General features: G+C 39.4%; 1 protein-coding gene and 1 pseudogene across 2 annotated transcripts in view; both read left to right on the top strand.

Moving 5' to 3' along the window:
* The window catches only part of fchsd2 (FCH and double SH3 domains 2), a 70,098-nt gene that overhangs the window by 16,950 nt on the left and 34,200 nt on the right, over positions 1-18,948 (top strand). For both annotated transcript variants that reach the window (XM_088345478.1, XM_088345477.1), the window contains exons 3-6: positions 4,871-4,916; positions 15,804-15,883; positions 17,385-17,529; positions 18,344-18,477. In XM_088345478.1, coding sequence (XP_088201604.1) covers positions 4,871-4,916; positions 15,804-15,883; positions 17,385-17,529; positions 18,344-18,477 — 405 coding nt within the window. The remainder of the gene's footprint in view (positions 1-4,870; positions 4,917-15,803; positions 15,884-17,384; positions 17,530-18,343; positions 18,478-18,948) is intronic.
* LOC148357655 (U2 spliceosomal RNA) lies at positions 6,195-6,367 on the top strand (annotated as a pseudogene).

Genomic DNA, 18,948 nt, shown 5'->3' with positions numbered 1-18,948 from the left:
GTAGACATTTAGGCGTTTTAGTAGTGATCTTAAAAGTGGTGTTTCTGTTTTTTTTAGCTGTTGTTGCGGATGTAGAGTTTTCCTCTTCATGTTGCCACAAATGAAAAAATGTCCACAAGTTTAGCTCCAAGCCTCTGATAAGATTTGTACACGGTTTGCAGATTATTTTGAGCCAGTCAAAATTGGATTTTAACATTATACCCAAGTACAGAAGTTTTGGGCCAAGTGGGTATCATAACAATTTTATCCCAGTTCCAAAAAATTAGGACACTGATTACCCCACCAATCATAAAGTTTTTGCCTTAACAAACAAGTCATTCCAATGCTTTTTCTTTCCGAGTTGTCATTATTTCTGCCATTACTGTTTATTCTGGGAATATATGAATAAGGCAATTTCTATATAATCAGTTTTTAGAGTCTCTTATTTTTTTGGTAGAACTGTTTGACATGCTCATTAACCAAGCTATTAAAAATAATGGATATTTTAGGTATTACATTGGAATTATACCAACAATAACACATTTTCAACTACAAAAGGTTTTTTGTTTTGATACTATTTACTTTTTAGAAAGCATACTGGTTGGAAATCTCAGATTGTAAATTAAATAACAGTAGTGACTCAAATGTGTGTAATATCACTTAAGTGTCGTCTGCAAACAGCCAAGTAGTGTCAATTTATGAGTTACGTCCGAAGGCATACCTGCAATAGCTGTTGAACAACCTTTAAACATCACACCAGTGAAACATAATCAAACATAATCATGCTGCGAAGTCTACGCTGGATTTTAACTCTTAAATCCCAAAAGCTGCTCAGAGGTTATTTACCCTAATTAATCCACAGGCTGTATTTAATCGGCATGGATTCACAGAGCACAGACATACATATGCAAAAACTCCTTCGTAAAGGTCTCGTAAAAGGGACAAAAAGGAAGGACATACAGATCAATACAGACATAGCTAGAAAATAAAAGGCTCATTAGATTTGTGGAAGGCACTGGGTCATGCTGTAGTTGGTTAGGGCGAAGGATAAGAGGAAGGAGAGCATGAGCAAGACTATGAGCACAGGCAGTAAGTAAACTTGGTGTCCCCAATCCAACTTAATCCGTTATACTCTTATATCTATCTTGGTACACATACGCACATATACGCAAACTAATTCATTCATTTAATCGTTTTCCGAACTGGTTGTCAACACTAGGGCAGCGGGGTGCCGGAATATGAGTTGCCATTGGACAATAGGTAGGGGACATTTAATGATGTCGTATTGACCCTTGGACTGGTTTACAGCATCGAAGGGCCAACCATTAACACAAGCATTCATTAGTTGGGACTATTTAGTGTCACCAATCAACTTTCCATGCAGGTTTTTTGAATATAGGAGGAAGCCGGAGTTCCCGGAAAACATGCAAACCTCGCAAAGGGAGGCCTGTAGTTGGAATTGAACCCAGACCTTCAAACTGTGAAATAGACATGCTATCCAGTCATTCACCGTGCCGCACCACAAACCAATAGACACTGAAATGTTCGTTTGACTGAAACAAATCCGGCATTACATTTAACTAGCAAAATAAAAATATTGATAAATTGAATGTGTAATACAAATGGGACGGCAAACAATTCATATTATTGGTTATTCCAATGTTATTCAAATCAAATCAACATGTATTTGTGAAGCACTTTTGAGGAAATAATTTGACACCCAAAGTGATGTAAAACAACATTCAGTTTACAATGTGGAAATAAAATACCCTTGTTTTTACCAACTCATTAGCATTTCACTGTCTCTGGATAAGCAGCAAAAAAAACATTGGATTGCAATACTGGAATACAGGGAGCATGACAAGAAAGCCTTGCAAAATTTAATACTACGTCTAAATTGAGTAATTCTTTGATTTGATAATTAACATTTTCAAAATTACTTAACCTAAGTAGAAACTTGTGTTCTATATCAAAAGCTGTTTTGCATAAAATATCTTTTATGCAAATTTTAGTTGAAATTTTGAAAAAGTGGCATTATGATGGGCAGGTGGTTCACAAGGCATGTGTATCTGTCACGGTCGCCTTGGTGACCAGTCTGCCCCGCCCCCTGGGCAACAGCTGAAAGCAGTTCCACTAATGGTGGGTCTGTATTTAAGGCGGCATGGTGGGCTCTGCGGTTGCGGGTTCATTAATACTCATTATTCACAATCCCGGTCTGTTATGCCTTGTCCTGTTTTAGTCTGTTATGCCTTGTCCTGTTTTAGTCTGTTATGCCTTGTCCTGTTGAGTTTGTGCCGGAGGAACTCTGTATTGTTCTGTTTTGCCTCGGAGTATTGGGCGACTTTTATTTTATTAAATAAAACCTATGGATCGTCAACGCATTTGAGTTCTCCCTTCATGCCTCCTGCCTCCGTTCTGGTCCGGTCACCTTCCACGCCACCACGTCTCGTGACAGAATGAACCCGCCAACAAATAGAACTCAGCGAACGATCCCAGCGCGACTTTGGGAGAGCTGGAGTGCGCAGTTTGGCAGGCGCCTACTGAGTTGGCCTTCCCTGCCCGTTCGAACCACGGCCCCGCCCGTCGTGGCCCTTGCTGTGCCTCGAATGGGGTCCCAGGAAGAATTGACGTCTGCCTGCCCGACTCCCGTGCCGATTGCCTGCTATTCCCTCTCCCCTGCGTGCAAGTCCGACTCCGCTGCCCGTCGGGCCGACTCCGACTCCGCTGCCCGTCGGGCCGACTCCGACTCCGCTGCCCGTCGGGCCGACTCCGACTCCCAAGCCTGCCTGTTCGACTCCCAAGCCTGCCTGTTCGACTCCCAAGCCTGCCTGTTCGACTCCCATGCCTGCCTGTTCGACTCCCATGCCTGCCTGTTCGACTCCCATGCCTGCCTGTTCGACTCCCATGCCTGCCTGTTCGACTCCCATGCCTGCCTGTTCGACTCCCATGCCTGCCTGTTCGACTCCCATGCCTGCCTGTTCGACTCCCATGCCTGCCTGTTCGACTCCCATGCCTGCCTGTTCGACTCCCATGCCTGCCTGTTCGACTCCCATGCCTGCCTGTTCGACTCCCATGTCTGCCTGTTCGACTCCCATGCCTGCCTGTTCGACTCCCATGCCTGCCTTGAGTCTCCCTGTACTGATTTTGTTCAGCCTTTCCTGTCCTGTCTTGTCTGTTCTGAACCTGATTCCCCCCGAGTCCGACTCTTCTGAACCTGATCCCCCCTGAGTCCGACTCTTCTGAACCTGATCCCCCCTGAGTCCGACTCTTCTGCATCTGAACCCCCTGAGTGCGACTCTTCTGCATCTGAACCCCCTGAGTGCGACTCTTCTGCATCGGCCTGACCTGAGTGCGACTCTTCTGCATCGGCCTGACCTGAGTGCGACTCTTCTGCATCGGCCTGACCTGAGTGCGACTCTTCTGTAGAGGCCTGTCCTGTTTACCTGTTCTGATTCTGCCCTGATTTTGCCTGTCTGTTATCCCCTGTCCAGCTTGCCCGCCGGACCCCCCCCCTGCCGAGCGCCGATTCCGATCCGCCCGACGCAGATGGCGCCTGCCTCTCCCCGTTCCTGCGTGTTCGGAGGAGGGAGCGGGGTTGCCCCAATCGTGAGCGTCGAACCATTCCGGGGCGTGAGGTTGTAATTTTTTCTTTTTTGGGACCTCGGGAGCTGTCCCTTAAGAGGGGGGCTCTGTCACGGTCGCCTTGGTGACCAGTCTGCCCCGCCCCCTGGGCAACAGCTGAAAGCAGTTCCACTAATGGTGGGTCTGTATTTAAGGCGGCATGGTGGGCTCTGCGGTTGCGGGTTCATTAATACACATTATTCACAATCCCGGTCTGTTATGCCTTGTCCTGTTTTAGTCTGTTATGCCTTGTCCTGTTTTAGTCTGTTATGCCTTGTCCTGTTGAGTTTGTGCCGGAGGAACTCTGTATTGTTCTGTTTTGCCTCGGAGTATTGGGCGACTTTTATTTTATTAAATAAAACCTATGGATCGTCAACGCATTTGAGTTCTCCCTTCATGCCTCCTGCCTCCGTTCTGGTCCGGTCACCTTCCACGCCACCACATTCCGTGACAGTATCAGTGACTTATATGTGGCATTCATTTAAGGTATTCACAAACTATATGTTTTTGCTGAATACTTGAAAGCCAAGTTTACATAGTTTACAAAACTATTTAAAATCAGTACTGTTCTTTAACAGTTGGCGCATCATTTATTTTTAATTAAAGCAAACATGTTTAAAAAGGTTTTGACATTTTATTACATCCATTCAAACCGTTTTAAATAGTAAATTACCAGGCTAGGGGGGAAAACTACATATTTTGGGCTGTGTCACACAGTCTTTAAAGAAGCTGTAAAATATTGGGAACTTTTTATTTGTGGCCACTATCTCCTGGCTTATTTCTTCATTGAAGCCTCTGTCAAGTGTGTCTTCGAACAAACCATTTTTTCATTTTTCTTTGGGTTTGGCTTAACATTTAGACTGTATCTTTAACAGGTTTTTACATACTTTCAACATTTTCATGTTAAACTCACAAATAAAAAAGAAAAAAATGCGGGGACGAGCATAAAGCATCCCCCCATCTCCACTATTATTCCTACCTAATGTGCTCCGCCCTGAACAACATTGCTAAAAGTAAGATAAAAGCAGATATGTGTTTGGGGGCTGGGGTGTCATGAGGGCTCCTTAAACTCAGTTGAGCATTGTTAAGACATAATAGTGAGAATATTATACATTTAACACCCTCACATGATGCACCCCACCTTTCATTATTTGAATTACTATCTTAGAATGGTGTCTACCTAGATTATGACAATTCTGAGGATAAGTGGCTGAGAAAATTGATGGTTGAATGTTTGCAAATGTGTGTTGATTTTTTTTTCTATTTACAGGAGCTACAGTTTCAAAAAGGGGCAGCTTGAGAGGGACTATGCACAGGTATGTCTTTCTAATCTTTTACTGGATGGAAACACTCAAGATTTGAATTGCCTGTCTAAATCCTTTGAGGTTGAGGCAGAACATATATACTGTATGTAGAAGTCTGTAATTTCAGCCCCCAGACCAACTTAAATAGTTAAAACAATAAAATATGCACAACAAATGGAGAACTTAGTTCAGCCATCTTTAAAAGATGACTTGCTTGTTCTTATTTTGGGGGACTTTTTGTGGATTTCTTTGCGACATGTCTTAAAACGGATGCACCATTGCCAAATATGATATCATATAAGATATAAGGGTATGGTGTGAAAGCTGAGCCCAAGATAGCTCACATTCATTAAATCCATGAGCTCATTTCACACTCTGCTTCAATTATATATACAGTACACCGTATTTTCTGGACTATAAGGTGCTCCCAAAAACCCAAATTGGCCACAAATTCAACGTGTACCTTGTAATACAGAAAAATTGGAAATGCATACTTGTATATCATTATATTTCTGACATTATTGATCAGTCAATATTTATTGCTGATCACAATTTCAAAATAATAGTGGTAATGGGGAAGGAATCCCCATAGTGACGCTAGGGGCGTGGAATCCCATCTACCAGGCCACTAAGGACATAGATGATGTAAGAAAAGGCAATAGGTCTTGTCGCATCATTACACTATTTTTAGTTACACCACCAGATACAAATGTTAGAGAAAAAAGAAAACAGAAAGTGATTAATCTTGTTTCACTTTTTGTTAGTCCAAACTAAGAATTGTAAGTGACAAACGTTGTTGAATATGTGCCGACATGAGTTTATTTAACGTAGATCTTAAGGGATGACCAAATTACTTCCCACGCTACCTTTCTCTTTATTCAATTCAGAAGCTCCTGCGCTTCATAAAGACTTTGTGAGTAGGCGATACTACAGCTGTATACTGATTTTTAAGGGTCCCCAACTTTTGTGTACTAGGACCGTAATAATGTCTGACAATATTCTCATGGCCCAATAACATCAACAATGCGGTAGCATAACTAAAAATATTGTGACGATGACATAAAAGCGGATGCCTTTTCATGTTGCTTGAGTAACCCTTGTAGTCTAGTGGACAGGATCGTACGGTATTGACACTAACAAAGATGTTATATAATGAAATTGGGAATATGCTTGATTGCTAATAAGATTTTCGAGAAGGGTTGTTCAAACCTCACATTGTGTTTGCTGTTAAAAACGTCATATTGGAATATAATATTGTGAATGGGCTTAATTGCTGTTGAGATTGTCATGATTGTTTTCTGTTATTAGTGTCAATAAATTTGTTCAAACCAAAAAATCAACCTTGACTCTGGATTTGTGTACTAAATTTGATTTTTGCAATCGGGAGATGGAATAAGAGCTTGCTCTGTCCACTCCACGCATCGGCCCGGTATTGCAGTACCCCCGGGAACGGTGCATTCGCACTGATCGCTGCTTGGCTCTGTGGCTAGGACCTTGACTCAGCCTCTTGGCTGAGAGCAAGTGTCTCGGCCCCTTAGCTTTGTAGCGTATTATGATTTGACCGATAACGGATAATGGATAATTGATAAAGAATATAGAACAATAAACCTTACAAAATCCCGCCCCCCCCTCCCCTCTCCTATCTGTTAAAAATATCAATAAAAATTGTTCAAACCTCATATAATTAGAATATGATATAATGAAATTGTAAATGTGTTTAATTGCTGTTAAAAGTGTCAGTAAAAATTGTTCAAACCCCCTCTCCTATCTGGGTTTGATTCCTTTTGCATCCGTTTTTTGTAATTGTAATAAGTGATATATTTCCACTGATTAATCAATGCACAAGGATGGTACTCATTTATTTATGGGCAACCATAGCCCTTAATTTAGTTTTAATTTCATGCGCCTTTTTGTCCAGTGCGCCTTATATATATGATTTGTTTTTCGCCAAAGGCTCATTTTGGGGGTGCCCTTTATAGTGCCGGGAATACGGTACATAGAAGGTTATGTAACATCATCACTGGGTCTTATTCCAAAGCAGAACATAGTATGTGTGTGACAATAGCTGTGACTTTTTGATGAACTACCCCATACTCTGAAATTAAAATCTAAGCCTGGCAATTGTATTTTCAATCTTTGGGGTTTTGGCAGGTTATCACAACAAGATCTCCAATATGTTTATGTAGTGTTACTTTGTCATTGTTTACTTGTTGTAGAATGCCATGCACCAATGAAAGTAAAGATGTCACATTAATCTCAAAGGTCTTCACATCCAAGATGCTGCAAAAATAGCTTTCAGTGGATACCTAATATATCATCTGTATACATTGTTGACCACACATATGACTCAAACAGGCACTCTTCCTTTTGCTCCACATAACCTCATATATGACTTAGAATAGGGTGAGCTTTTTATAGATGGATGCTTCCTAATTTTTGTGTCATAAACGAGTCAATGTGTGTACTCTCTACCTGTATGCCTTATACCGGAGCCATATCCCCCTAGTGGGAGGTGGCTAGAGTCAGGAACACGTTCATATTTCGGACTCTTTCTGGGAGATTGATACAGAGGAGGGGATTCCCAGGCCCCTCGCTTAACCCAACTGATGTGTTGGGAGTCATTAGGTGACCAAACCCCCCAATTCCAACCCCTAATGCCGAGCACCAAGCAGGGAGGCAATGAGTACCAATGTTGTAAGTCTTAGGTATGACTCGGCTGCGGCTTGAACCAGCGACCTCCCAGTCTCGGGGCGGGCGCCCTACCTCCAAGGCCACCGAGCTGGTAACCATAGTACTATTTTAGTACTATGGTTAAAACCTGAGAGCAATGGTTCCCAAACTTTTGCAGACTGCCGCCCCCTTGGCTTCCCAGTGTATTCCTCAAATCAAACCCACCATTCCTGCTAACTTATTAACACTACTACTACAACTATTCGATACTTTTCTTATAACATTTCACTTATTAACTTGGGGTTGGACACTAGTAGACATAGCTAGAGTCACAACATTGGTTATTTTTTGTGCCTTTGGGAACTTTTTTCATACAGCGTGAAGGTCGCAAATGCTTCTTTGATGGAGGTTTGTTTACCTCTCAGTCCTTTTGAAGATGCACCTTCTGTGTCTTCTACTTGTAATCCTTTCTTCATGCAGTGATAATTTTTAAGGTGTTGGTACAAATTACTTGTGTTTCCCCTGGACTTAGCGACTACGCGAGAGTAAATTCTGTAACGGGCGTTTTCTTCTGTTCCACCTCCGCTTCATCAAAACCAAAATAGGTCCAAACAAGTGATGTACTGCCCTTCTTCGGTGCAAGCTTCGTTTCATTCTCGTTTGTTGACTCTGGGACTACGTTTACGGAGTCCGCCATGACACTCAATGAGCTCACACGGTGGGTGTGGCATAGTGTGGTGCTTGCAAACTTTGAATCGCGTTTATTGGCTTGTGCTATCATTAAAACTTGCCTCTGATTGGTCGGCACTTTTAAAACTCGAAACGTAACAATTGTGGTTGGCCAAAACTCCATCACTCGCTACAAAACCTTGAAAAAAACAACCGCACTACGTTTAAACTTCTGACTTTGACTTCGGGCTGCCGCCCCCCTAGCGCCCCCTCGTGATCTGACTTCAGGACCCACCATTCTGCCCTAATGACAAGTTGCAACCCAAATCAAGAAAATTACTCCCACTTCCCAAATGTATCCAATGAATAGGATAAGGAATTTAAAACAGAGATAGTAGAATATTTTCTCTTTTTTTCAAAAAAAAAAAACAAAATAAACACAAAAAACAAAACGACTTGACGGTCCGGATATATTTGCATATAAGCCGGCATCACATGTAAACGACCCCCTAAAACGGCCTTAACCCCTTAATGGCGGCAGGTCGGTGAAACCAAGACCTAACCCAAATGCAATTATGCAGTATTTAGTATTTTTCTGCACTGTATTGAACTGTTCTTTTCATCTACATTTTTCTGTAACTCATTTGACAGACCAGTTTGCATGTACTTTTAATCATGTAAATTACATTAAGTTATTTTCTGCATGAAATCTGCTAAACAACTAACGCTGCCTTGCCTGTGTAGGTTTGAGTTTTAGGTGTGGAAGAAAAATTGTGTGAAATAGAGAGTATGAGAGAGAGAAAAGAGAGAAAGAAAAGGAAGAGAGCGTTAGAGAGAACAAGATTAAGAGACGGATATGTGTCCCTTATTGCCCTCCCACAATCAACATTGCTGGCATAGTTGGAGGCTGGGGTCATTCATCCCTGCACTGCCCAAAAAGGCTAACATTCTGTGCGGCTGCTGCGTTGATAACATGTTTTCGACACACATAATACCCACATGGCTTTGAGAGCATAGAGAAGTGTAGACAAGTAGAGAATAGAGAGGGAAGCCAGTGTATTGATTCAAGAGGATCTTGATGCAGGTTGCAGCAGACAAACAGAGAGTGTTTATTCCAGACAGTGTCTTACCCTTGCTCAGTGTTCCATTAAAAAATTAAGATAATGCCTTCTGAAGTTTCAGAGCTGTTTTTTTTTCTTTGAATGATTGACATTCAGATAGATGGACAGACAGAATGTTGGAAAACAAATAACATTAAAAACATAAATTCAGCTGCTTATCCTCACAAGGGCCATGGAGGTGCCGGAGCCCATCCCAGCTGACGACAGTATGCAGGGTACACACTAGACTGGTCGGCAGCCGATCAGAGATATTAAAAAATGACATCACAAAGGAAGATTTTTTTTCCATTGTGTTGTCCTCTTGCAGTATCATGTAATGTCAGGACTGCATCTGGCCCAGGGGTCAGCAACTTGCGGCTCTAGGGCCACATGTATATATGTATATATATCTATATATATATCTATATATATATACATATATATATATATATATATATATATATATATATATATATATATAAAATTGGGATGTACTAAATGAAAATCTGTTGCTCACAGTGGGCATATGTGAATTGGATTTGGAACTTTGAGACGTGGGGTCGTGTTCATTGCTGTTGATTGGATGTTAAGGCTGGCAACTTGACCAAAGTTCCAGTGTAAATCCAGACAATCCTCACAGTATGCAGGCTAAGCTTGGCATTGCCATTTATTGCCCCCAAAAAATCCCACAAAATGGTAAAAAAAACAAGAGAAAACCAACTCAAAGTTGATCTCTTTAGTATTTGTCTTCATAGATCTTTTTCCCTTTTCTGTGGACATTTCTCTCCAAAAAGACTCATGTACTGTAGTTGTCAGGACACCAGTGGAGTTTAAAGACAGATGCAGAAGTGTGAGACTTCAATACATCCATTCCTATTAACATATTGGGGGGGGCGAAGTAATTTGAGCGGCGGTGGTGTTGGGTCTGGCATTCAAGAGGTCTTCACCAGGTTAGCAAATGCATATTTTTTCAGAGTTTCACATATGTCAGTGTTTCAATTTAGAAATTAACAGAGAGAAGAGAGAGAGATTATCAACCAGAGACACTACCCTCTACGATCTCAAAAATGTTAGGAGTATTGCAAAAACTCTTTTGGTGGGTGATTTTCTAGTGTATGGGTCTCACATGCAAAATAACCTTATAAAAAGGGTTAGAAGCTGCCCATTATGACAAAAGGGCAGAACTGACCAACCAATTGGGAGTTGGAGGGTGTCGCAATTAGGTTACAGCCACCCATTCTGATTCCGCCCTAATCCCAGAAAATGTGGACATGAGGGTGGTGCATTTAAATTGGAGGGAACACTTGCAAACACCCTAGGAGTGTTTGAAGTGCCATATGTGTTTATTTACAAAGTGTATATAGTAAACTCATTTATTTCGGGGACCTGGTTCCAAAAAGAACCTTCGATAGGCAAAATATATATATTTTTTTTAATTATTAATTATTATATAATTAAATACAGTGGTATCCCTACTTATGGGTTTAATTCATTCTGGGAGTAGCTTCGTAACCTGAACACTTTGTAAGTAGAGACGCATTTTGAATGTAAGTGCACTTATCCATTCCAAGGCCTACAAAAGTACATTATGATACTGTTTTAATAAATCATAAAAGATGATCTGACCAGATTCCTCCACAATAAACATAAAATGATAGGCACATAATGTGGGGTTTTTAAGGGTTATTGATCTATCTTCGTTATTCATTATCCATTATCCGTTATCGGTCAGTTCATTATACGCTACAAAGCCTAGGAGCCGGGACACTTACTCTCAGCCAAAAGGCTAAGCTAAGGTCCTAGCCCTATAGCCTTGTTGCGATCATTGCGTAACAACAAAGAGTGCATGGTTCGGTCTAGTTTCACAATCAAGTCTAGTTTCACAGTCTAAGTTCACAGTCTTAACTACCGTTTACAGTCAAGGAGTCACACTAACGGACCCTGTTTTGGCTGTACGTCGCTAAAGAATCCTTTAAATGGAAGCTCAATGAACAATTAATGTTCACTGTTGAGACACTTTTATGAATGAAAACTCACCCCAAAAAACTTTAAACACCCAAAAACACCAGCCAACTACTCAGAGCAATTTGGGTGAGCGGTAGGGTGTGCAGAGCTATGTACACAGTGCACATACTCATTTCTCTCTGCCCAGTGCTGTCTGCACCAAAGGTAAATACAGTGGGACCTCGGTTATCGCGGTGAATGGGGACCAAAACCACCCGCGATAAGTGAAAATCCGCGAAGTAGCGGCGCACCTTCAAAAAAAAAAAAAAAATATATTTTTTTTATTTTTCATTTATTTATTCGCGCGGCCCGGGAGTGACCCCCGCCGCGTTTTTTTTTTTTTTTTTCAAATTGGATTATTTTAAGTTATACTCATACGCAATCCATCCACATCCCTTTGTATACCAATGTATACCTATGATTATTGTAAGCATTTCCCATTTTTTTCCGCCTTATCCTGTGGTCAGTGTTCCCTCTAAGCTGCGCGCGTGCGCAATTGCGCACTGCTCGCACATTCTCAGCGCACAAGAAAATCTAGCCAGCGCACAAAAATGAGGGCTCAAAATTACTAATTAAGAAGCGACTTAAGTCAAAGTTACAGTGCATGAAGGTAAAAATACACGGGTTCCCCTGACGTTGTGTCCTAATTGCGGTATTTTGAAGTCGAGTCGAAGTAGAACGAAGTTGAGTAAAGTTAGTAGAGTTTGTCGAGAACCGGCTTCTTCGCCTCGGCTCACTAAAAGGAACCGGCTCTTTCAGGTCCTAAACGGCTCTTCAGGTTGTTTTTGCTTCTTTAATCCCAACATGACCAAATATTATGTAAAATTATGCACAAAATTACTTAAAGGAAGGGGGGAATAGAACAAAAAAGAAAGAAACACCAAAATGAAAAAGTAGTGAAAAACTGAGAAAAAAAGAAACAGAAGGAAGAGAAAAAAAGAAGGCAAAATTTAGAAAAAAAGCCAGAAATAAAGAAAAGAAAGAAATGTAGGAAAAAAGAAAATAGAGAACAAAAAGAAAAAAGTAACAGCTCGGAAAAAATAAACACAATGAGATTTCTTTAAAGGATTTTAAAAAAGTAGAAAAAAACACGGAAAAAAGGAGAAAAAGTTTGTGTTGCATTCAAATAATTTCCAATTATATCAAGTGAATCTTGTTGCCAACATTGTACTTCCACTAAAAAATGTGATTAAGTACAGTTCTGTATCTTACAACCGACTAAATAAGCCCCCAGAAATGTTAATATTATGCGACAAAATATATCAGGAAATAAAAAGAAATGGAAATCTTGTGAAAGAATTGTTGTAAAAACAAATGACGTTTGTAGGCCGTACAACCTTTGCAATAATGCATTAGTCACTTCATTCAAAAGTGAAAACATTTTTGCATTGCCGGAAACTCAGCAAAATGTAACGTGATGTCAAGTTTTGGACATGTATGATAATGGATTAGTTGCTCACTGTTGTTTTAAGTGTTGCTCACTGACTTTGTGTGAACGCTCAGACCCGTGGAAAATTAGAGGGAACATTGCCTGTGGTATATAAAGTGGCCCGCGTTGTAAGGCACATTTTAACATTTCTGGCCAAATTGTGGTTAGTCCGGATACTACAGTAAATAATACATTATCTTCTATGATATTAGTACTTTGCTCTCTATTCTATTACATATTCAAGTCTGAGTACACAATTAGTCTTTCTAAACAAAAAAGGATGTGTGCTTTAAATGAATACTTAGACTGACAGCTCAGGAAGGCTTGTTATGGACTATTGTGGCAAGTGTAGGCTGTCAGTTAATGATAGCACTGAATAGAGGATGGTGGGGGAAGGTGTGTTTATTTTAGGAGATTTCATCATAGTTTTTTTTCATCCATCTATTATTTACCACTTGTCCAACATCACATCACAGAGGTTGCAACCTTAGCAAGGGAGTCCAGAATTTTCTCCTATAGGCCCCTTTTTTATTCCCAGTCCAGCCTATAAACATTGTATTTTTACAGGTTTTATTAAACAAGATTTATTAATAATTGAGATGCCAAGATGTAATAAATGTTAAAAAAATTGTATTCATAAGACCAATCTGCATTTTTTTTTCAGGAAATATTGTAATTTGGACATATTCATACATATTACATTACAACAGCATACAATACTGGACTTGTGTTTTATGAATGGCAAACTCAGACTCCCAGACTGCAATGGAGAATCACTTATTTTGAGCTTGAATAGTGTAAGTACTTGATCATAAACTTTAAAAATTATTCTTGAACAGTTCCTTTGTCTAAGCCTATGTTAACGGAGTAAATATAGATGCTATGTAATGGTAGTAGGCAGGTATCATTTTAAGGTGAAGTATGAAATTAGTTTAATGCTTCAATACAATAATAACTTGAAGTAGAACTGGATGTGTCCTCGTTTTCAGTTTAGCGTCATAGACTTGGAGGAGAATGTGTGCATCTATGTGCATGTGCTTTTGTGTATATGACAGCGTTGTCACTACTGACACAGTGACCCACTGTGGTAGATGTACTGTATGATACATGCTCCTGTAGCACTGTTGTTTCTGACTGGTTCAACAATTGAGAACAATTACTGTGCCAGTCTTCTTTTAAACATTATTATCAGTGTGAACAAGTTAGGCCGATGACTGCTCATCATGAAAGGGAATGCCTGAACAATCATGACAGAATAAGTAAGGTTGGCACTGCAAGTTACTACCCATTCACATTTGTCAGGCCTGTTTATACATTGGAGAAGAATGTGTCCAGAATGTAATGTTCTAAATTTAGCGCAATATACGTGATAATTCAATATTAAATAGTTATGGCCTTTAATGAGATTGTAATCTTTTAAAAATATTTGATCGTTAGTTAGTTCTTCTATTGAATTATTATTTTTAAGCCCGTTCTATTTCATCATGTTTCTAACAATTATAAGTTGGTCCTCTATTTAATATTGGACCCCTTTCAAAGTAGATTGTGTAAGGTGCCAGTTCATTATTTTGTCTATTATACCTCACTGTTGTTTTGAATATTATCCACTGTTGACATCGTTGTCATCATTGTCGTTGTTTGTGAATTTCCCTGCGGGGATGAATAAAGTATCTATCTATCTATCTATCTATCTATCTATCTATCTATCTATCTATCTATCTATCTATCTATCTATCTATCTATCTATCTATCTATCTATCTATCTATCTATCTATCTATCTATCTATCTATCTATCTATCTATCTATCTATCTATCTATCTATCTATCTATCTATCTATCTATCTATCTATCTATCTATCTATCATCGGCCAATCATGTTGGTATTCTTTGATACACACATCATTTGGGGCAGATTGTTATCCAGGAGATGTAATAAAAAGAAAGGGCTCAAGGGAGGGGCTTTTAGAACAGGTTGGGATTTCTTTTTGGGGCTTCGGGGCCTCCCCTGATCTCCTCGCAAGTTCAAAATCCATTGATGACTTCTTATTTCCAGGGTCAAGTAGGGCTGTATGATTAACCAAAATCTAATCGACATTGCAATGTGACGTAGTGCGATTGCGTAATCGTATGACACCTCGTTTTTTTTCAAGGATTTATTGGCAGCAGCCCTAACAAAGTTTCCCCGAAAAGATTGCTGTTTAATTAGGTTGAAGCCCCTGCAAAATTCACATACAATCTCAATCCAAAACACTGCCTAAGTATATTGAATGCTGTTGTTGAACTGATTGGAGAATCTGGGCCCTTTTGGGCCCTTTTGAAAGGAAACACTATTAAGTTTTGTCCCCAACTCAAATAATCACCGCGGGGGGGGGACTAGCATTGAGTATAAGTTGGAACACACAGAAATAAAAGGTTTTTTATTCCAGCCTGAATTTTGTTTTAGTATTTTATACATTTTCTAAGGGTATATCTAAGCGCGACTGGTGATTATACAGAAACTAGTATTAACCCTTGAATGCCTAAGTGGGGACAAAAGATGACCCCGTGGGCTGTAATTCTTCAAAATATTTTAAAATAAAAAAGTTAAAAATTGTAATCCTGTCACATTCCATATATTTCTTGGGACACCAGTGGAGTTTAAAGACAGATGCAGAAGTGTGAGACTTCAATACATCCATTCCCTATTAACATATTTGGGGGGGGGGCGAAGTAACTAACATGTGTATGATATGATCCCAATAGTATTTTTATTTTTTTCCCCACTAATTACTGACTCGACTCATGGATGAATGTATGTACTGGTAGGTTATGCATCCAATGGCTAACTACTTACGAAAATAACAAAATTAGCACAAAAGATACACCTTTCTTTTAAAATTGAAAATCGCATTGAAATTGCAATGCTGGTCTGAAAAATCACAGTTTGTCATGATAAGCATGAGATTGTGATTTAATTTCATAAAAATCCTGATGTTTATGCCTTACTGCCCACCCCTGATTTATCATATTAATATTTTTGTTGTTAGGCTCTACAAAAGTTAGCAAGCCAATACCTAAAGAGAGACTGGCCTGGAATCAACCCTGATGACCAGAGAACCGACTACAGGTCAGTGTTTTTTTAATCGATTGCAAACTAACTGCATTTGCTACAGCCCAAATGGAGGACTAAAAGTGTCTTTATTACTGTGACACATCTTTTTGAATTGTAATTACCAAAGATCAGCAACCAGAACACCTATACTGTAGGTTAATATCTGACACTTCATTTATAAGCCTATAGCGCTTTGACAACTAACAGGGCCCTTAGAATGTTCACATTTTACTACTGATTTACCCTTGCCATTTTTTACTTCTGATTGCTGGCAAAAGTAAGATCGTCAGCCCCAGCCTAACCCCACCGGGCCTCAAATGGAAATCATTACGTTCAGGTCTCTCTCGCTTTCTCTGTCTTTATTATCCACCCATCATTGTTCTTCAGTCAATGATGAAACATTGTCACTTATCGCAGACACAGGAATATAAAAGATGTATATGCATATGTTTAAGTCCTCACCAATAAAAGAATACGATTTCAGGTTTGCTCCTTGCCCGGTCCAGAAAATCAAGTTAATTGGTCGCGCTTTAATACCCACGGGCGTCGCCTGGGTCGGACTGGATTTTTTAAGGGCACTCTAATTGCTGGTTCTGTGGACTAGTAAATTCGCCACCTACAGGACAGACATGACCAATGTCCAGTAAGAAGAATGGATCTTACAGACCAAGCCCAACCACCAACTTTTAAAAAGGCATTCGAAAATACAAAAGGGAATTTGGCAAAACAACATTTTGAAATTGAAGCGTACTTTATTAAAAAAGCAATTTTTTAAAAATCCATGGCAATTAAATCACATTATTAAAAAAAGTAGGCTGTTTTAAAATGATTAAACAATGTGAAATTCAGGAGGCACGACAGCTATGTGGTTAGCGTGTCTGCCCCACGGTGCATTGGTCCAGGATTCAATTCCAGCTACCGGCCTCCCTGTGTGAAGGTTGCATGTTCTCCCTGTGCCTGTGTGGGTTTCTCCCAGGCACTGCGGTTTCCTTCCACATTCCATAAAACATGCACATCAGGTTGATTGGTGGATCGACATTGTCCCTAGGTATGTTCGAGCGGTTGAATTGGTTGTATGTCTCTGTGTGGCCTGCGACTGGCTGGCAACCAGTTCAGGGTGTCCCTTGCCCACTGCCCAAAGATAGCTGGGATGGGCTCAAGCACTCCCGTGACTCTAGAAAGGATTAGTGGTTTAAAAAATGTGAGATGTAAAATTAAATTATGATAACATTTAATTAAAATATATTACCAAGCTTTTCATTCCAAAAGGCCATTTTTATTAAATAAGTGTTTGTTTTAAAGCCATTTCCATTCATTGAATGTTTGTTTTAAGACCGGTTTCATTAATTGATTATTCGTTTCATCAATTGAATCATGGCACTGTTGGTCCTTAATGGAGAGATCAAGTTTGTGTCACAACAAATCAAATGCGCTATGGATGTCTTGTATTTCTCCGTTTTGGATTAAATGAGATTGTTGTCAAACTTGTTTTATTGTTTTCATACTGTCCAACTAGAAATGTATATGCAGTGTGGAGGTCTTACTTGGAGGGTACCGTACAAGTTAGTCAGTCCAGACTCAATGTGTGCGATGACTACAAAAGTCAAGTTTCAGAACCTGCAAAGACCGTCAGACTTTACAAAGAGCAGCAACTTAAAAAAGTGAGTACATAAAAGAAGGCAGTTGTGTATTTTTATGAAAGTGTTTTGCTTTATTGTCTGGAACTTACTGTGTCTTCAAATAACTATTGCTTGTAACATACTCTAAGTGCAATGCTAAAGCTCAAAAGGGAGAAAAAAATACATTCCTAAAGGTATCTTACGTAGGGTAAAGGTGTAATCTAAGTAAAAAGGCGATATAATGACAACAAATTAAAACACTCTAGACTCCCGTTTGAACTATATTTACTAATAATGCTATCTATAAAAGAAATACAATTTAATTCATATTTTGGTAGCAATGGAGCCACCTTTTTAAGTTTTAGTTCTATGAGTGACCGTTTGACTTTTATACTTCAGCCTACAATTGAAAGAAAACTGAAAGGGATTCATATGAAACATCTGGTTTGTGAAGAAGTAGCTCTTTTGATGATTGCACCTGGCTCTAAGATAGAAGGAACACCACATTTTATCACCAGTTGCATTAGCACGTATGTAACTTCAAAAATATTGTACTTGCTGATTCTATCATGCAAGTATGTGAAATTCTTAGAAGCACTCGAAAAAACTCTTTCTTTTTATCTTTTTGGTGGTTTGTGTTGGCATGGTTAATCGTGCAGCCCTAGTTTCTGACTTCTGTTTTAGACAAATATGGCGACCATACATTCTAGAGAAATGCTAGTAATTTGGACCAGTAATATTCTGCACTAATTGCACGTTATTTCTGCCATCATATAAGATAAATACTATGACAAACGTTCAGTCGTTATTTAAATCCATTAAACCATTGTTTTCTTTTTTTCTTCTCTCAACACAGATCATTGATCAGTTAAGTGGCATTCAGTCAGAGCTGCAGGAATCTGTAAAGGAATTGGCAAAAGCCAAGAAAAAATATTACGACTGTGAACAGGTTGCCCATGCAGTACGAGAAAAGGCAGATATAGAAGCTAAGTAAGTGTGTATAATTTATACAAATGATACTATACATTTTTGGAATGAACAAAAATGGGAGGAACTTCCTGCAACTGAAAATGTAAGCTACATATTATCATTAAATACATGATTTTTACCCAACACCTGTATTTCTCTCTCTCTCTCTCTCTCTCTCTCTCTCTCTCTCTCTCTCTCTCTCTCTCTCTCTCTCTCTCTCTCTATATATATATATATATATATATATATATATATATATACACATACATACATATTTAAGTCATGTCTTGGGAAATGCACACGCAAGATCAAACAACGCATCTGTGAATTGCAGCTCATATGATTCATATCAGATTTTCTTACTTAAAGCATACTGGAGAAATTGAAACATTTCCTTTGAAAGTCCCATAAAATAGTGCTTGAATTTGGCCATAAAAAGTTGTACAAACCCACCAAATACCTGCAAACCTGAGTGTCTTTAAAGTAACACCT

Source organism: Urocampus carinirostris, chromosome 10, assembly GCF_059441175.1.
Source record: "Urocampus carinirostris isolate Australia breed hairy pipefish chromosome 10, RoL_Ucar_1.0, whole genome shotgun sequence".
Taxonomy (NCBI): domain Eukaryota; kingdom Metazoa; phylum Chordata; class Actinopteri; order Syngnathiformes; family Syngnathidae; genus Urocampus; species Urocampus carinirostris.
Note: the sequence above shows the minus strand (reverse complement) of the source record. Positions and strands in the feature narration are given on the sequence as shown.